Source organism: Perna viridis, chromosome 2 (assembly GCF_037379345.1).
Source record: "Perna viridis isolate PV_CMFRI_1.1 ecotype Kerala chromosome 2, ASM3737934v1, whole genome shotgun sequence".
NCBI lineage: Eukaryota > Metazoa > Mollusca > Bivalvia > Mytilida > Mytilidae > Perna > Perna viridis.
Window position 1 is genome coordinate 36,355,457 of NC_142446.1, and position 20,224 is coordinate 36,375,680.

At 33.8% G+C, this 20,224-nt stretch overlaps 1 protein-coding gene and 1 long non-coding RNA gene across 3 annotated transcripts; one reads left to right on the top strand and one right to left on the bottom strand.

Moving 5' to 3' along the window:
* Positions 1–5,113: 5,113 nt before the first annotated feature.
* LOC148624847 (uncharacterized) lies at positions 5,114–12,366 on the bottom strand. The gene is made up of 3 exons (XM_088567849.1): positions 12,226–12,366; positions 5,878–6,325; positions 5,114–5,390 (listed from the first exon to the last, which is right to left on the bottom strand). The coding sequence occupies exons 2-3, from the start codon at positions 6,289–6,291 to the stop codon at positions 5,139–5,141; spliced, it is 666 nt and encodes a 221-aa protein (XP_088423975.1). The 5' UTR covers positions 6,292–6,325; positions 12,226–12,366; the 3' UTR covers positions 5,114–5,138.
* An 828-nt stretch (positions 12,367–13,194) lies between these two features.
* On the top strand, positions 13,195–17,641 carry LOC148624848 (uncharacterized). Of its 2 annotated transcripts, XR_015919792.1 has the most exons (5): positions 14,437–14,596; positions 14,835–15,315; positions 15,806–15,891; positions 16,458–16,568; positions 17,093–17,641. It is a non-coding gene; the product is annotated as an uncharacterized LOC148624848 (long non-coding RNA). The 2 variants fall into 2 exon arrangements; XR_015919791.1 differs by having other exon boundaries at positions 13,195–14,596; positions 14,835–15,891.
* Positions 17,642–20,224: the final 2,583 nt, after the last annotated feature.

Genomic DNA, 20,224 nt, shown 5'->3' on the forward strand with positions numbered 1-20,224 from the left:
CATAAAAGGTATTTTGTAAAAATCTAACATGCTAAATGCCTTTCAGATAATTCTAGAAAATCCTTATGTATGTCCCTTATCCAGTGCCAATTTGATTATGCATGTGCATCATGGGATGCCTGGGCGAATAAGTCACTTAGGAGTATAAATTATACCATTTGCATGTATAAAAGGGTATGACTGTAGCAAATAGGCCGATTTTCAACAATATTGGCCTTCAAAATATCGAAAATTGAATTAAGCAAATGTGCCTTAATCATGTGCATAATTTATTTAATAATAAATGCTTAGGTATACGAAAACAACTTTGTGAGAGTATGGGGTTCATCTGAAAGAACTAAAAAAATGAATGTTTCAAAACAGGCATCAATAAGTTTTTGCTCAGTCAAAAGACAATTCAGTTTTTGGGTCGCATTTACTATTAAGTACTGGTCCATATAAAATTCAGATACTATCATATTAAAGTGATTTACGGTGAAGAAAAACCCAATAAACAGTTATTTTCAATCTACATATGCTGTAGTTTTACGTAACAGTTGTATTTTACATATTAAGATGTGTACTTTTGAGAAAATCATACATTTATATCTCACTAAAATCAACTAAATCGAATAAAATCAAGGACGCTAACTCTTGCAAAGTGCTAATTTTATGTACAATCTATGTAAATTTTATCTCAAAAGCGCAAAACCCACATGAAAATTTATGACTGGCTATGTGGTCTGTAACTGTTTCTGAAAAAGAAATAAAAGTGAACTCTTACCCTACCGGTGCACCAGGTCCATGCTTCCAGTTCATTTATTTTTGTTACTTTGTATGTATGATTTTAGTTACTTTATGTTATTTGTTGTGTATGTCTGTTTTCCATGTCTGGTCTTTTTCCCTGGATTGCATTCTTCTGATTACCGCTATAACCTTGGTTCTATAGATTACTCTTTCAGTGGGTTTTTGATATGCATGAATCACCTCCTGTCTGATTTTTATTAAGACTGCTACTTAAGGCCACGTTTCCCCTCACCCGACCCTACCTCCTTAGGGTAGGTAGGTAGAGAAAATATTTTCTTACCCAAAAGTTCATCTGATTCTGTAAAATCCGTCATTAAAGATGTGAAAATGTTGCTTTGAAAATAAAAAAAATCTTGTCAGAGAATGGCAATTGAATTATTTGTGATATGGCCATTTTTTATGGGTAGGTAGGGTAAGGGCAAACACACTTTAATTTTGGCCCTAATATGAAGATTGAGGCAGATTATTGAGATTATAGCCTGCCAAAGTCTTACACCGGTTTTTGTTTTAATGTTTTAGAAATTAAGTATTTTTGCACCATACAGACCCCTTTGGAAATAAGCATACCGGCTTAAATGAGATATCCAAGGTAATGTCAACTTCTTTGGCTTTATCAAAACATAACAATAGTTTGTATTCTTACATTTTACTAGTGTCGTTTATACGTAAAGTGTTCTTTCTGTACGTTTTTGGAACCATGTGAAACTGGAATTGTACAATGTAATTGTTTGTCATGCATTGTATTGTATTGTATATGTTGACATTCGATCAAAACAAATCTCGTTAGGTAACTCATTTTTTTTTTTGGTTGGAGCGCGAGGCAATAACAATAATCAATGGAACCAATCAAAATAATGTAATCCGGGGACAAAGACCCGACATGGAAAACAGACATACACAACAAAGAACATGAAGTAACTAAAACCATACATACATAGTAACAAAAGCAAATGAGCAACTCGAACTCCGCTAAGAATTGGAAACATGGGCCATGTGCACCGGTAGGGTAAGCGTCCTCTGCTTTTCTAGAAACACCTGCCGAGTTGCTCATAAAAAGTTAAGTCCGGGGTAGACAAACGAGTGAATGAAAACCATGACACGTTGAATAAGTCAGTTTTCATTGTGCAGATGGATACACCATAACGATCCACGAGTTCATGATAACGACCGTAAAACTTCTGTAGTGATGACTTCAATCTTGTAGCAATATAACCCTGTTCCAAAAGCCTATTTGTTAGAATTCTAGCGCGATACAAAAAGTCTGCGTAGTTTCGGCAAGCTCTGGCATAGCGTATGAGCTGTGATATGAACACTCCTTACGCAGGTGCTAAAGAAAAGGGAATAAAACAGTTTAATTTGTTGACTTGAAAGGGTGAACTTCAGATCTCTTTTATTTTTTGGGGTGTGAACGGCATAAAAAAAAAACTTTGATGTACATTTTGTATTTTGAAAACCGAGAAATTCTTCTTTCCACAATTCGTTCGCATGCCATCATATTGCGAATGACTCCTGCAGCTGTTGGACATTAATTTACTGCGTTTTTTTTTCGGTTCCATCCTTTCATATTATAATTCCTAATATGACATTAGTAAGTATAAAAACATCCATAAAAGTCATCCAGTGCATTCGTTTCATTGGGAAATAAAACGGTAAATAATCAGTGAACTACACATAGTTTTATAAATATTCAGGGGTTATGCCTAATAAAACGACGGAACGTTTGTCGTAAAAGATTGTTTGTAGAGCTTCATACTGATTGAAGTGAGATTTAAATATATTGTCTGAATTATTTGATTTCTGCGAAATGATCTCAGCCTCTAAATTTGAACCATTTTGTTAAAATATAATTATCGAGAGATATGTACCTTACGGAGTACACTTTCAACAAATTGTGATGCTTATTTCTTACGGAGCCATGGTTGGGGCATTCAAAGAAAAAATGTGACATTGTACTCACAACATAAGTCAACAAAGAGGAAAATATATGCATTTGTACTATTAACGTCGTTGTTTTTGTTTGTTTTGTTTTGTTTTTGTTTTTGTTTTTGTTTTTTTTGTTTTTTTTGTTTTTTTTTGGGGGGGGTGTTACATAATCTCTGCATATTTATGATAAATAAACAGTGAATTATGAAACCAAACTAAATACTACTTAAAAAGTACATGTATGTAAAATTTTGATTTTTGCAATGTGCTTTATTTAAATGTCAACTTTGCAACCGGTTCAAGCTCATATTTTATATTTTTTATTCAGATACAATCAAATACTTTATTCGGCGTGTTCTATAACAGAATGATATAGTCTAACGACGACTAGCTTAAACCTGGGGCGGATCCATGATTTTAGATTTAGGGGGGCGCACAGTTACATTTTTTTTAGGTTAAATTTTTGAAATATTCTTCTAGAGTGGGTGTAATGTAGATATCTTTGTGGTAAAATTAGCAAGAAATCAAAGTTTCAACCTAAAACCGCCTAAACCTACCCCTGACAATCCATGCTTTGCAAATTTTAGGAGGGGGCGCAGGCCCCCGCCTGAATTCGCCCCTGTAAACTGTTTTATTTCATAACAGATGCCACAAGAAAATATTCCCATTTCAAAAGATGAAATGGTACTCACTCTAAAGAAACTAAAGAGTAATAAAACCCTTAAAGGAAATCTAATTGTGACAGGTTTCGCGTTGGCTACTCCAAAATTAACTATGTTTTTGTCATGAACAGCCTTATTGAAACTATGCAATATAAAAGAAAGAAACTTTTCTGTGCTTTTGTGGACTTCGAAAATGCATTTGACACGGTAAATCGAAATGCGCTATGGCAACAGCAACAATGATAAAATGTTTCAAAAGTTATATTTAGTATGTGCCAGAACATGAAGTCCAGTCTCATCTTGAACAACAAAAAATCAGAACCATTTATATGCGAAGTTGGAGTCAGACAAGGAGATAATTTGTCACCTTTTTTGTTTTCATTAAAGAAGATCACTTAGATTCCGAAAATATCATGGGAATGGGTGACCTTAGTAAACACATCGAATAAAAGCTGGTAATATTTATACAGCTGTTTCTTATTTTGTACGCAGATGATCGTTATAATGGCAGAATCAGCTGACGAATTACAACATGCGCAGAATTCTTTTAAAAACTTAAGAGACGTGGAAAATGAGAGTCAATGTAGCCATAATTAATATTAGTTTATTCTCTAAGGGCAGACAGGCGAACTATTCAATATTTTACTACAATGAACGTCCCATGGTTACATTCACACAAAAAAAAAAACGGAAACCATAAACAGTGTAAACTACATTTTATAGAAAAGGCGACAAAAGCGATGCACGAAGTTTTGAGGAGAGAGCGATTCCTTAACCTATCTATAAAGTGTCATATTGATGTCTGAAACAATTTTCAGACCAATCCTGCTTTACGTATGCGAAATATGGGGATTCTAACTTGTATAAATTTTTGAAAGAATACACTCGCATCCAGGTTTTCTTTGGCGACAAATTGATTCGGTAATGGGGGTATAAAGGTACCTAAAAATCACCATGATGTTGATGAGTGTGAGTGCACGGTGGACCGTACGAGCCCACGGACTACTACACATGAAGCCATCAACTCCAAATGACAACATTTATGGAGAACAAGGACAATACTCATCTCATTGGAAATAGACGTTTATTCACGAATAGTATCACACTGGACGAAGATCATTTTAGGAAAAGAAAGCAAACTTTTCGCTTTAGAATGTTCAACTACATCTTTCCCGTGAAACAACATTAAATCTCGTTGGCGTGAATAAAAAAATCAATGGCATTCTGAATAACTGTGGACTCCCTTACCTTTGGATTTATTAAAATACGTCAATAAACATAAAAATATATAATTCACCTTGTTTACACCATCCGCGGTAAATAGTTCTTTAGACATTCACAAAATTGAGTTATCCAAGTTATCGGGATCAATAAAAGTTTTCGATCTCAAAATTTTTCAAACGAGAAATGTATATACTTATCTTCGTGTTTGTGAGACTTTCCAACATGTACATGTAAATACGCGGATTAATTTGCTTCCTGATCTAATCGAAGACTCGGTTTTCTTTAATCGGATCTGACTTTTAATCATTCATAGACCAAGTTTCTGATGCTCAAAGACTTTGAAATGTAATCCAAAGCATAGAGTAAACCAAAAGACGAAAAATGCTTAAAACTCAGTGATAATTTCCGTATTCGGTACACAGAATTTTCAGAAAATATTCGTGGTTTCTTGCCAAGCGAAGGAAATCTCAGGTTGAAAAATATTTTATAAGATAATGTTATGTCATATTACAAAAATATTCTGAACCAAGCCATTTATTTACATTATGAAACATATTTGACATAAATAAATAACAGAACTGCCAAAATAGAAACACAAACAACCAAAAAAGAAAACACTGATTCCAAAGAATTTCGGCTCATAATGAGTACTTCTTCGTCAGTTCGAAAGCCAATTCTCCCATCTGGTAAAAGAGTAAACTTTGGATTTTTTATTGCAATGTATTTATCAACGCCAAGTTTGCTGAGTGGTGTAGTGTCGTCCAGTCGGAAATAAATTCCTTCTTCAGTGGCGCCCTAAAATAGTTATAATAACGAAAACCAAGAACATTACTTACATTAAAAAATTGTTACAAGTAAGTGAGATTCTTTGAAGGAATTATGATCTGCAAAGGCTAACTGTTCAATTCGTGCCTCCATACGTTTCTATTTGGCATATATAAAATTATACTTTATTGCAAGTTTCTTTGCATTGCTAGAATACATTCGAGGTACGACTTATAGTGTGCTGTAGCACCCAAGTCGTCTTCTTATTTTGCTCCCTGTTCTTTGCGTTTGTGGCAAGCGATGTATTGATCTTGTAATTGACAAAGGTATAGCAAATAGAAAGGCGAATGTTTTTGTGGCGTTCGCGAACATTTCAAATCGATTATTTACAGCATTCCTAACATACACGTATTTATCATAGCACATTTTGTTCGCACTTAGAAGCTTTGCACCAAAAACGTGCACAACGTCTATAATATAAGCATATCGACGACAAACTGTATACCTGCATACCAACCTTGATGAAGATAACTCTTCTTGATAGACAATACCAGTCGATGCGGCCAAGCAAGACGGAATTTTCCTCAAGTGTCCGAATACTTATCAAATCTGGTTCTAAACTATCAAAAATTGGAACTAAATGCAATATTTCAATGTTTATATCATGAAAGAATGTTATAACTTTCTTTCCTGGGAATAATTTAGATAATTCCGACTTAGCCTTGTCCAATAACTTGAAGTGCTCAGTTGAATAGCTGTTGCTTGTTTCAAGGTGTTCCACTCTATATGAGACGGGCCGGGGGAAATCATTGTATTGCGAGTACCGACACTTTGTTTCATGGGGGGCCCTGTCTATGCTTTTACACGCCGAACCAGTAAAAGGAATAATTGTATTATCCTCTTTCTTTTGTCTCTTCCCTCGCCTAGTCATGTCAACTTGTTTAAGATGTTCATTGAAATCAAACCTGCAATAAGAAATAGCCGAAACAGAAAAAAAAGGCTTTGAAGTACTTACTTTGGTCGACGCGCTACGGCATTGGAATAACAAAAAAATTTCAGCGGATAAGTATCACAGAGCCAGCTTAAACTATTAAATAAATATAAACTTGAGGAGTGATTAAATTCTATTTCATGGGTGGAAATTAACATAATTCCAAATATTGTGCTTTGTTTACAATTTTCTTCGCCGGAAGGGACTTCCCTTTTTTCAAGAGTCGGTATTACTGGTAGGTTAACACAAAGCCAGTGGCATGTAACCGTCGCTGTCATTGGATGAGCCCGAAAAAAATGCTATCAGATACTGACACCGTTCTCTGTTTTCAGTGCATGTATGTCCATAGACAGTTTCGTGTGATAATTACAGGTAATATAAGTATTAGTTGGTTGCTTAACTATTTAAATTCAAAAGGATGGTTGGTATTGATTTTTGGAGATATAACCTCAACCATTAGGGCCAAAAAAAACAAAGGTTTAATAGAATTGAACTATACATGTAACTTAAGTAAAAGTAAATGAATGTCTCATATATTGCTCTGACATTTTCTGTACAACTAAGGGTAAACTGGTTTTGAGTAATGATGGGCCAGAAAAAGGGCCAGAAGCCAGCATTTTCCTGGAGTACCTGGTACAAGTATATTGATATTTATGAGATTGTACTATAAAGTGCCATTTCGGGGGTTGTGACTTGATTTGATTAAGAACTAAGGGTAAAAAAACAAGCATTTTCCTGATGTCTGGATGATAACTTGAGTAAAACAAAACTGATCTTCTTGAAATTGTACCACAATGTGCCTTTTCTTCAAAGGAAAGTTTAGACTGATTTGAACCAAATGAGCCCCCAAAAGGGCCTTATTGATTCTGGTGAAATTCTTTTTCTCTGAATGAAAATCTGTGTGGCCCTATTGATTGTCCCAAAGTTACACATTCATTTGTTACAGACCAATGCTGACGCATTGTGCCTGTGCTGACGGGATGCACAGGAAGTTATTGCTTGAAGTAACTTATTACTTGCAAGAAATTTCTTTGCGTTCTTTCTCCTTAAAATGTTATGAAAATGGCACAAACTTTATTGCTTTGATTCTTTTACACAAGAATGTAATAACATTTCTAATATATGTAATCTATATCAAATATACAGCTTCCTTTTTAGAGTTGTGGAACTTAAAAACTTCAATACTGAAATATCCTTATTCAATGTAACTGATAGATACCACACTGTTAGTTTCTGTTAAGCTAAACATTCTTAGAGGTCAGATTTAGAGCAAAAAAACCTACATTAAGCGAAATGATCAATCCTTAACATGACATAGTAAAGTTCAGTACATCCATGCAAGTACATCTTCAGGAAAGAAACATTGTAATGTATATGTATATAACTTATAGTATATAAATTTAAACCTTAGTTTCTGAGAAATAGGACTTTAACTCTGAAAAACAAGTACCCTCCATTTCCTCTATGAATAGCACAGGAAATATCCTCAATCATGTTACTTAATTTTAGTGATAGAGGTGTCCATCCTTCCTTCCTTCAGTTACCATATATTAATTTTACTCCCACTACTAAATGGAATTTAATGAAACTTTCATAGATTATTTTAGTTGCGAAAAAATGATATTTTGCATTTGAATAGGGTGGGGTTACAAGAAATCCCTCGAAAGTCAGGTCTTAGACCTGCCGCAAAATTTCAGAATGTTATCTAAAGTTATAGGAAGAACTTAATTGAAGCTAAGTACATTGTATGTATAAAAATACATTTAACTGACAAATAACATTATGTTCTTCGAAGAAATATTAAGATGTCATTATTATTTTGTTGGGACAAATCAACTTTGTGCATAAATCATAACATAAAAACGCTGCAGACACCAGTAATACATTACTTAACCCGTAACACAGAGTCAGACATGTAAAAAAAATCTGAGTAAACATTTATAGCACGGAAATAGGTCCTTAACTTTTTCAGCAACTGTCTTAAGGAGGTTAACCTAAGGAAAGGGACACAAATCTTATAAATTATTGAAAATTCTACATCAATCTCATGTAAGCATTAAAGTAACTTAGATTTATTTCATTCTGTTTCAAATGAACGTTTGATAGACTTTGGTGAAATGGACTCTGAATATTATACAAACATATCACTGATTTCAAGAGTTATGTCCCTTACCCTAACCCTAGGTCTACCTCCTTAATACATATCAGACAGGAGGTGGTACATACTTGCATGTAACCCCCTCCCCCCCAAAAAAAAATATATATATATATATATAAAATAAAAAATCACCACTTTCATTTCTAGGTCAGAAACAATTACAGACTACATAACCAGTCTTAGTTTGCCATTCGTTTGTTGAAACCTCGAAATAACTTTGCAAGAGTATCAGTTTTGAGTTGGTTAATTTAAGAAAGGTATAACTGTATTTTTTTTTCAAAATACAAAAATACAAATCTGTATTCCTACATGTAAGTAAGGATAGTTAAAATTTATGTAAAAAATATGGCGCGTGTAGACTCAAAAAGCATCGTTCTTCTGGAGAGAGAGAGAGAGAGAGAGAGAGCGGGGGGGGGGGTATTTGAAGCAAACAAGACAAAAGCAAAAGAAACAAACACTCAAATAAAATAGAACAAAACGACAACAATCCGCACAAGAACATATTAAACAAAAAACAAATTCAAAATAAAATTAAAGTTACGAAAGGCGGACATTTCATTTTTAGTCCTTTGGTTTAACGTTAAATATCTCTATATTAGCAATGATTCTGACATAAAAAAAACACCCTCAAAATCCAAATACATGGCCAAAATGTGTTAACAGGAAATAAAAACGAATCTTCATACACAACGTATATAACAGATAAAAAACAACAGTTCCATGTACATGTACAAACACTAAAGCATTTGCAATAATCTTTATTAATTTTTATCAAACCCCTCGAGTATTTATAGTCTAAAAATGTCAATTTAGGCTGTTTTAACAGTAAAATATACTTAAGTCATTTTGCAGAGGATATATGAAATAAATTTGTGCCATAGAATAGTAACAAAATCTGATGATACTGATTGAAAAGTTATATTATATAGTTTGTTTAAATTTTCAAAAACATATAAAGATTTCAAATATGATAAATGTCCACAAATTGTCAATTTAATTCGCCCATAAAAGTGTAATATGACTGTAAATATTAGTGTTTTATCTTAATGAGAATTTAATTAACGCTATCACGTCTACATTTTTTAAACAAGTGTCGATGTAGCACGTGCTTCAAATGTTTCTTTATGTATAAATTTCCCACCTATGTGTTAAATCGTAGTGGATCTTGCGGTAGATGCCACAGTAAACGGATCCGAAGTAGTTGATCAAATGTAAGTAAACATTAGATATGTACAACGTATCTAAAAAACTTACATGATTTGGTCAAATTCTGTAAACGACGATTTCTTTGGCATTTGATAAACTTAGATGATAATAAATATTCTATCATCTTTGTAAGAGATAAACATGAAAGATGTATTTTAGTATGTATTTGTTGAGTGGTAATGGGTGGAACAGTAATTGTACACGGAGAATTCCACTTTTACCAGAGGAAACCCCGGTACCATTAATTTTAAACATTTAAAGTAGTCATCTGACAATACGTATTTTGTTTAGTAGGATCTATGAAATGTTTTCTTGAATGTAACTAAATATAAAGATTATTTAAGGAGTATTAGATACAAATTATTAAACTTTGACGCTGTCGATGGTAGATGGAATACATAGAGAAGAAAAACTGATAGAAGCAAACGGTACTTCTGTATTTTAGGAAATTTATAATTATTTACAAAAAAATGTATCTACCTTTAAGTTACTTAAATCAACAAAATGTAGAAAGATATAAAATGCCACTACCGTATGTACACTACTCTTCTTAACACTTGGTATTCCGACAAAGTATTTCTTGATTTGAAATGCGGCCCTGTTGTTATTAAAAAGCCTCGTCTGATTACTCAATGGAATTACGTAGCAAGTTGGAGCAAACTATTTTCATCACGCCGAGAATTCTGTTCTTGATCAAAACCTTAAGATGGAGATATTGCAAAAACATACGACAGGAAGTAAAGACAATTTGTGATTCCATTGGTACTAATGCTATTTGTCATCTGCAACAAATTCTTGATTTTGTAGTATAATGTTTGTAAATCGGGATTTTAACTGAGTATGGGGAATAGAGGTATACAGTGTTGAAAAATCATAGGTTTTAATGCTATTATATTCTAATAATATCTTGAAGTAATTGACTCCAAAAGATCTTTCGAATTTTTCAGGATCCACATTGAAATAATACCACTACGGGAGTAACAAGTTTTGTGGTAGGACTGCAGACCCTCTTTGACGGCTGTGAGTATAGAAGTCAAAAGTTTTGAAAGAGGTTTGTCGGTACATTTTGCAGATCAAGCTATATAACGTTGTTTGTATGGATTCTTGTGGAGTTTAGGAATCCAGTACATAGATGGTAAATCACAATCATCGTCGTTGGTAGAGAGACCAAAAGAGGATGGCACAGATTTATGGTTTTCCACAATCTCTTCTTTGGAGAGTGTAGATCTTATCACTGCTATTATTAAATCTAGGTTTTACAGTGCGCTAAATCTCCCTCTTAAATTGCGGCGTGAATATACCAGTGGTGATAAAATAGCATTTACATGATATTGCGTCATAATCGGTAAATTAGTGGTCACATCAGCACGAAGAACAATTTACAAAAAAAAAAGAAAAGAACTACAATCATTACTCATTATTAGAGAAGAAACTGAGTGTTTTTCAACAAGGACTGATGTATATAATAAGAATTTGGTAAGATTCCTTTTGAGAGGCATTTCCTCATACACCAGATTCAGGAGTCTGTTATGCATACAGATATTTATGGCTTTCAAGGAAATCAGAGTAGTTAATACTTGCTCTAGCGTAGAGAATCAATTGTGAATTATAGACACCATATGAAGGAGATGAAGGTACAGTATATTGCTGCATAGGTAAGGAAAATTTATGGTCGTTTCTTTTATCATAAATCTAAGTGTTGAGATGACCACTTTTGTCATATTCGAGATGTAGGTTCAAAAAAGATGCAGAACAAACAGTTTCAGAGGCCTCCTTTACCTCGGGCTCTGGTAGATATATTGAAGGTAACCATTTACCAAAAGAAGGGTTGTTGATGGACAATACATCATCAATATAACTGTATGTAAAATTAAACGTTAATGATTTAGGCTAGGCATTTTTTTATATATTTTCATTCTTTGCGAGATTGTAAAAAAAAAATCGGTCTCGTACGAATATTAAAACAAATCAGCTAGGAGAGTTAGTTGTCATTGGAATGCCACCTTGTTGAAAAATATCTCCAAATTTGGCAAATGTGTTATCACTGAGGAAATCAAGCATTTCGCATACCTGCTTTTTTGTGTAGCCCACTTTGCCCTTCTGCGATGTTTTAGAAAAATATGTGGACTTGTAACCAAGAACATAATTTTTCGAAACAGCAAAAGATTTACGAATAAGTCCTTCAAACGAGATTTTAATTTATCATGTGGCAACGTAGTGTAAATATTTGAGAAGTGAAAAGTTTGGAGAGAACTGAATTACCAAAAAAAGCTGCGGAATTTTAGGCAAGATTTCTGATACAAAAACACAATCTTCTCATACTTGATTGGAAAGTGCACATGTTATCTGATTTCGTTTCATTTCGATCATCCCTTTTCGATTTACACTCAAGTAACTTCTATTTCGTATCTCTTACAATAATTAGAGTATTTTATATCGGATTTGCCCTTCATTTCCCTTATGAGGGGGTACACATACACATAATAGTAAATAAAAAATAAGTCTTTTACCTTAAGCATTTTGTGTGATAAAATATCCGTTAGTTTAACACGAAAGTCTGCACGGGTTAATCGTTCAGATAAGAAGCACTTAAAATACTTATGATCTACATACTACATTTCCAAAAAATCTTCGAGGTCTCGAAAGTGAAAGTAAAATACGAGTGTTACGTTTATTACTGTTGAAATGGTTATATTAAAGTACATATTGCAAAGAGAAACAAGGAAGGGCTGTAAAAGATGAAAAGGATGTTATTCCCGACGATACTTTAGAAAATCTCGAAAGTCAAAAGGGAATTTCTCGTTCTACTGACCCTGCCAAAAATTTTCTTTACCCGGGATACAAATGAAAATCATCCTTATGTAACCAACCAACAAAATGAAACACCCTGTAAATTTTAGAAACACCGTTGTGTTTGTCTGCTGGGGATTCCATTTTTATTCGAATTACCTCTTTTTTTCTGCACCCGAATCCGAACATCGATTAGAGAGAGTAATCAAGTGAACCAAGGTTATAGCGGTAATCAAAAGAATGTAATCCAGGGACAAAGACCCGACATGGAAAACAGACATACACAACAAAGAACATAAAGTAACTAAAATCATACATAAAAAGTAACAAAAGCAAATGAGCAACTCGAACTCCACTAAAAACTGGGAGCATGGACCAGGTGCACCGGTAGGGTAAGCGTCCTCTGCTTTTCTAGAAACACCCGCCGAGTTGTTCATAAAAAGTCAAGTCCGGGGTAGACAAACAAGGAAAGGAAAATTATAACCCGTTGAATAAATCAGTTTTCATGGTGCAAACGGGTACACCATAACGACCCACGAGTTCATGGTGACGACCAAAGAACTTCTGTAGTGATGACTTCAATCTTGTAGCAACATAACCCTGTTCCAGAAGCATATTTGTTAGAGTTCTAGTGCGATACGAAAAGTCTGCGTAGTTTCGTAGACTCCGAAATTATACCTGCTCTTATGGGAGGTAACTCTGCAAAAACAGGATAAAATATGGCTGTATCCCGAGCTCCTCAAGTAGGGAATAAGGGATAAAATAAAAAATCATTTTTGAAGAGAATGGACAGGTTGATAGCAAGTGCATTTTAAACATATTTCGGTTATTTGTACAGTGCCGGGAGACACGCCTAAACCTTAGTCGTGGTATTTGCTAAAACGTGTTAATGCCTTTTTAACCCTAGCTAAAATGCATTCGAAGTTTTATCGCGAACCACTAACGAGGAGCTTTTCAGTTCATTTCTGTTACTTCATCAACAATTGCAGCAAATTTGTGCGTTTACAAACAAAGCCAAAGTGTCTGTCAAAATGAACCCTATTTTCAAAGGAAGTGAAGTAATATTTCATTAAGTTTGACAAACAGTTCAAAATGCAAAAGGCAACACTTTATCTTGGAAGTGAATGAATTTTTTACATGTTGATATGTATGCAAACGTATTTAAATGAACTATAAATATCTTTTATATTACAATCGTTCTATTTGAGCAATCAGAATGTGTTGACTATGTATTTATTGGTAATATACGGTCACTGACAGTATGCAACATTTTGGCCCTGCCTACTTTCCTACCCTTGCATGAAGTACCTGTTTATCGTTAACGGTAGCATAACTATTGGGGGCTACAATTTGGAAAGAAATGTAAAAAAAAAACACGTTGTATAAAGATATAACTTCATTAAAAAAGATGAGGATTGCAGTACTTAAGGATGCCAAATTAAAACTATTAAAACGCCACGCATCATCTAAAGATGCGAATACTTTGACGAAGATTGAATAGTTCTAGGAAGAACGTTCTTCCACAAATATCATAAAAGAAACAGTTTCGTTATTTTAAAAAGTGGAACCATGTCACCAACTAAAAATAAAACTTTTACTATTGGTGACAGTTCTACGATCGTTTATAATACCATTCGAATGACCTAGCATAGCTCTTGTTCTGTAAAAAGATCCCAGACTTACACAAAGGGCGATTCTTGTTGTGCAATCTAAATGCAGGATTTATGAAATGTAATATATCAGTAATTGATCCTTACAAGCAGCTTTAGTGGGATATTTAACTTAGTAAGACAAACATAATTTAAAAAAGTTTCTATAAGGTATGCCTCTTCAAGACAAGCGTTTAAACAACATTGTCAAACTCGCAACGTCAGTAATAATTCAGTGTTGCACTGTGACGCCTTTTTCCCGCTACATAGCAATGTCTCTGTTCAACAGCTACCGTAGTAAGGACAAAACGTTCATTTTTTACAGCAGAGATTTTTTTTCTTTTACAGACAGAAGGACGAAAGTGTTGCCAGTTCTGTTGATTTTCTTGCTTCAAATCACCAATAACAATAATGGTCTTGCTAGCATGAAGTTAAGATCAAGGTTTATATTCGTTTTCTACTGTACAACGTGAAACAATTATTAAAAGCTTGGATTCATTTTATTTTTCATGATCTTTTTTTAAATGATGACATTTCTATTCATATAAATGCATAGTTCCTCTCAAGTTAACAGTTCAGCGGTGCCCCCTTTGAAAGTGTCTACCATTTTTAAATGTAAACATTATACATAAAGAAAATCGCATTGCACTAATCGAGAGTTTCTGTTTAATTTCTTTCAGAACTGATGTGTCACTGCTTACCAGAGGTAGTGTTGATCTAACATACGAAGAAGATATAATTTTTTTATGTCGCCTTCAAATTTATTAAATATCAAAAACATTTCCGATATGATATTATGAATTTAAAATCAATGTCACACAAGAACAGTGCATCCATCCGTCCCCTTTATGTGTCTCTTCAGTTTTGAACATGTATTTTTTTTTTAAACTTTTTAATTTTTCTGTTCTTTTCACTGTCCTGTTTGTCCTGCTAAATCTAATTAAAACTGTCTTTGTTAATATTTATAATGATTTAATGCATGCCCTTAATGTTCTAATTGTTGAGAGAAGACTTCATAAGTTGGTAAAACTTGACTTGTGTCCTATCCATTTTTTGAAGTTAACAAAATAAAATTGTTGTAAACTGACCGTTAAATTTTCCTTTTATTTCCGCCTGGAACAATTTTATGGAATTGCATGCAGTAGCTTTGGAGTTGTTTAGGTAAGTAATACTATCAGTATGTATACATTGGTACATTGAATTTGCTATACCGATGAGTGAATATCAAAAGAATAAACAACAAAATTATCGAACTAATAAACTCCAGCAGCAGTAAAAAGGAATATTAAACAAAAAAACAAAAAACAAAAAAAAACAAAACAAAACCAAAAAAAAACAAAACAAAACAAAACAAAAAAGAAAAAAGAAAAAAAAAGAGAGAAAAAAAAAGAAAGTCAGTATAACAAATAACAAGACAGAAACCCAAAAACAACCCTATGGTCCTGACATGGTCATGCATTTCTGATGGAAATGTTAGGCATTACAAGTACAAAATAAACTCAATTATATGGATATACATTACAAAACAAGAAAAGCTATCTAGTGTAGTACATTAAGTACATGTAGAGTGATGCTTTATTAGTTCTTTACATGTAAGATTAACATTGGTAGCATATATAGGTAATGTTTTGTAAACTGTAAACTTTTGTAGGTAGATATGTCTGAAATAGAGTCTGTGGTTTATGTTAGCAATTATATACAGAAAGAGGCAGGAAATGAATGGACATATAAGAAAACGTAATTATTGTCTTTATTTACTAACGAAATAAATACTGTATAAAAAAGTCATGTACTCAGAAAGACTAGGAAACTCAATGAAAAGTGCACACATTAATTATAATTAATACATGCATTGTAGCTTTAAGGTTGCTTTAGGATATAGTGAATATACTGGCAACATTACATGGAAGCAGTATGACGAGAAAGCATTTAATGCCTATTGATCTTTACGACTGAATATAAAGTGAAATAGACTTATTTGGTTTTTTTTAGGAAATGTTACAAATAAGTTACTGTTTATATTCAGATATCCATAAAATTATTGGCTCTACTTTAGAAGGTACATGTATTTTTAGTTACAATGTTGTTTTGTGGAGACACGTATATGTTTTTCCTTTTCTGTCAATTATACTTTTACTGTAAGAGTTACCCCTGCATAACTTTATTTTATAATAATTATTAGAAATATAGTGTACATGCAATCAACAATTTGATTAATAATAATTTTGAGTCAGCTTGAAAAAAAAAAAAACCTTGTATCTGTTGATTCAGTTACCCGCACAAAATGATAATATACTTTTCAGATTACAGAAGCAAGAACAGCTGTCTAGAGTTTCCTCTGAGAAAGATGGATAGAGAATGTAACAGAATGTTGAAAAAGACAGGGCAGAAATTGAGAGGAAAGGAGTTCATTAGTAAGTTTGTTGTATCTTTAAATTTAGGAATATATGAATATAAAAAAGACTAAGCTTCATATATGTAATCAACATTCAGAAAACTTTTATGCGTTTATAGTTGCACAGCACAGCAATAGGCTATTTCATTTGAATTTGAATGGCAAACCTCCCAACAAACCACAGTGGCTTGCTCCCACTATCAAATGTGCAGCCGCACTAGTATAAGAACAAACTCTTACTCATTATGCTAATAGCCAGCAAGATGAAGACAAAATAAATTCCAAAATAAAAATAACACAAAACAAAACAAAAAGAAATTAAAAAAAAAACTTAAATCAGCGGTTCAGCTATATGAAATGTTGAACAAGTCTATTGATGTTTTTGATGTATCGTCGAAGGAATGAGTTTCTACACATGTGATTTTTAAACTTGTGAAATCCAATTATTTTGAAACTATTAACAAAAAAAATAACAATAATTCATACTAACCGAATAAAACTACTAACAGCTACATGTTTCATTTGCATTCTTTCCAACATCAGAAGTCTCAGCGATCAAATGGTTCAGGATTATTACGAGGACCTCATTGACGATGCAGTAGAGGAGGTAGACGGAGTAATCAGTGTAGTTTTGCGTTTGGTATATTTTTTTTCCATTCTATTTTACAACAATTGTATTATTAATAAAAGCATAATGAAATACTAGTATAAAAATGTCGACCTAAATACATACATACATACATATATATACTTTGTGCAGGCAGTGTTGCCATAGATGTCACATCGGTAAGAGTTCGAGTCCCGCGGAGGGAAGGACCAAAAATTTGCATCGCAAATTTGACACTTCTCACATCGTTGGGAATTTTTCAGACCCTTCTATAAGTCTACAAATGTCATATCTCTAACTTGTAGGCTTGTAAAATCGAGAGAAACGGCAAAAGAGTTATGCTAGAAGGTGCATAAATAACACTGATAACTAAAAAATACACTTAGAAGCAGAAAAAATGAAAATTCTACATGTAAAATGAGAACTTGTCGCTTTCGTTGAGTAATGTAGTTTTTTTTGGAATAGATACACAGATCCTTCCTTAACAAAACGTCATATATTCTAATGAAACTCAGACCTGCTGCTCGTTTTTTAATCTTGATCTATACTATGAAGCATGTTCCATAACGATGAAAGTAACGAAGACATCTAGGCTATAACAGTGAGTTAATCTTACTAAAAATATGTTCCATTATAATAAATCCCGGAGAGTATGCCGTATATAAGGCACCGACCATTTTTACACCGGTGGGGTGGGGGGGCTAGGATTTTCAATGTTGCTAAATACTTTTTTTCTGCTCTTCTTAAATTTTTTTTTCAATAGCAATTGAATTATAATTTAATTTTTTTTCAGGAATATTGCAGGTCTTTTTTTTGCTAGTCAAATTTATGATAAACAATAAATGGAAAATATTATATAAATATCAAGGGAGGAATTATGAAAGTAAAGAATCAGATAATCAGATATTGTATTCTTGTTAAGACCAAATAAAATTATTTAATAGATTTACATCCCCTCTCGCTCCTAAAAAATGACATTTTTTTAATGGGACGGGAATTTCAAAATGCAGGATTTTTTTTACTTCAGTTTCTTGTATTTAGGCACTATAATATACAAATCTTTCAATTCTTGGTGACCAAAATAATGTTTCTTCTCTGAATCTGATGTGGCTATGGATTTAGAACATGTCTATACACCAAAAAGATGAAATTAGGCCAGCAAATATCTGGTAAAGAGTGAAAAATAAAAAATAAAATCCCCCCCTGGTGAGGATTGAATGAAATTTACTTGGCCTAAACAAGACACGGCTTTATCTGTAGCCAGGAATTGATGATGAGCTGCTTATTTTTTTCTAAACCATACAGAGCACGAGAAAGTCTGGGACTCGTGGAGGCCGGGATTAACTTCCCCTGCGATAGCACGAGAAAGTCTGGGACTTTGGCAGGGAAGGAGCCCACGTCACAATCAATTATGCATGGCCAATCTAGAGTCTATAGCCCTTTAGACCCCCAACATATATCAATTAGGCAAGAAGCAATCTAATATAATGAGTATGAGCAAACTCATCATTGTATATTAAAATTCTTGAACACTTATATTGAAAATAAGGGGTGACAGGAGACAACCTTAGAGTATTTCTTGTATGTTCATTAAAGGATGGAGAGGGTGTTGAATTGTGAATGACTTGACATTTGGTGTTTTTGTAGAGTCCTTGGATAATCTTTTGCTATTTGACAGGGATTCCACAGTGTCTTAGTACCTTCCAAAGTGCATTTCTGTTAAATATGCTAAGACCTTCTTGAAGATCACGAAGTTTATGCAGAGGGCTGCTTGCCATTCTATTTACTCCTCGATGATGACCCGTAATGTGGCAATTTGGTCAATATAGGATCGCCCACATCGGAATTTGGAGATTAGCTGAATTCCTCTCCAGTTTTTTGGAGTTGCTCAGGTCGCCTTTCTTTGGAAGTATAATGATGTAGCTTAAACTCCACTCTTCTGGGATTTCGACTGTTTCCCAGATATTTTCAAACAGGTCATGCAAGATGATGTAGAGCCCCGTGCAGGTCCGCGTGTCAACAGAACAGGTGAAATATTGCTGCTCGGGCGTTAAACCCCAACAAACAATAATTCACTCACTCAATCAATCAATCAATCGAGATATTGTAGGTTTTTTCGGGTTGATCTTCAAGACCTCAGGTGGAAATTTGGTTCGGTTCTGGGGCTTTTCCAGTCCTTATTCGTAGGGCTTTTATGATTTCATCCTTCGAGATTGGACCAGTATCAACATCAAAGTCTTCTCCAGGAGGTAGATCAGGAGCATCTGATATATCTTCTCCATTTAAAAGTGGTCGATCTAGGTTTGTTATCACATTGCCATATTTGTCTTTTACTTGTTTGGATGTGTTGGTCTTTCTACCTATCAGTTGGCGTGTGATATTGTACTCAGTTTTGTGTCATTTCTGCCAATTGTATTTTTGCTTTTGAAGCGAGCTCGTTGATGTAGGTTCTTTTATCCTGTCTGTTCCTTTCTCTTTACTTCTTTCCTAATGCATATATGTTCGCTTGTCAACAATCTTGTCTTGACCTGCTCAAGTTATATCTTAACAGGCCTACGCTTCTCAGTTGTCTCGATTGTATCGCCAGATAACCATGGCTTGTATTCCTTCTTTGAGAATCCTAATTCTTCGTGGCATGTGGTGTTATGTATGGAGTTTACTCTATCCAATTTTTTGTCTACTGCGCCTCTTCCTTATGTTATACTTTCGCCTTCTAATCTGATCTTGTCTGGTTGCCATGGCTATCTTGATTTTCAATTTAGCCACCACAAGTTGATGATCGGATGCTACATCAGCACCTCGATAAGCTCTAACGGCTGTCATGTTCTTTCTCCATTTCCTGGCGATTGTAATGTGGTCCATCTGGTTTCTATTTTTCATCTCTGGAGACATCCGGTTGTTTTATGTATATCCTTGTGGATATTTGAAGTTGATCAAAAGACCCATTAAAGACAATAAAGCCATCATCTCGGGGTTAATTATGTTGTGCTTGTTTAGGAACTTTTCAACCATAACGTTAATAAGTTCTTATACTTGTATGTCGCATATGTCAGGGCGAGGGACTGTCC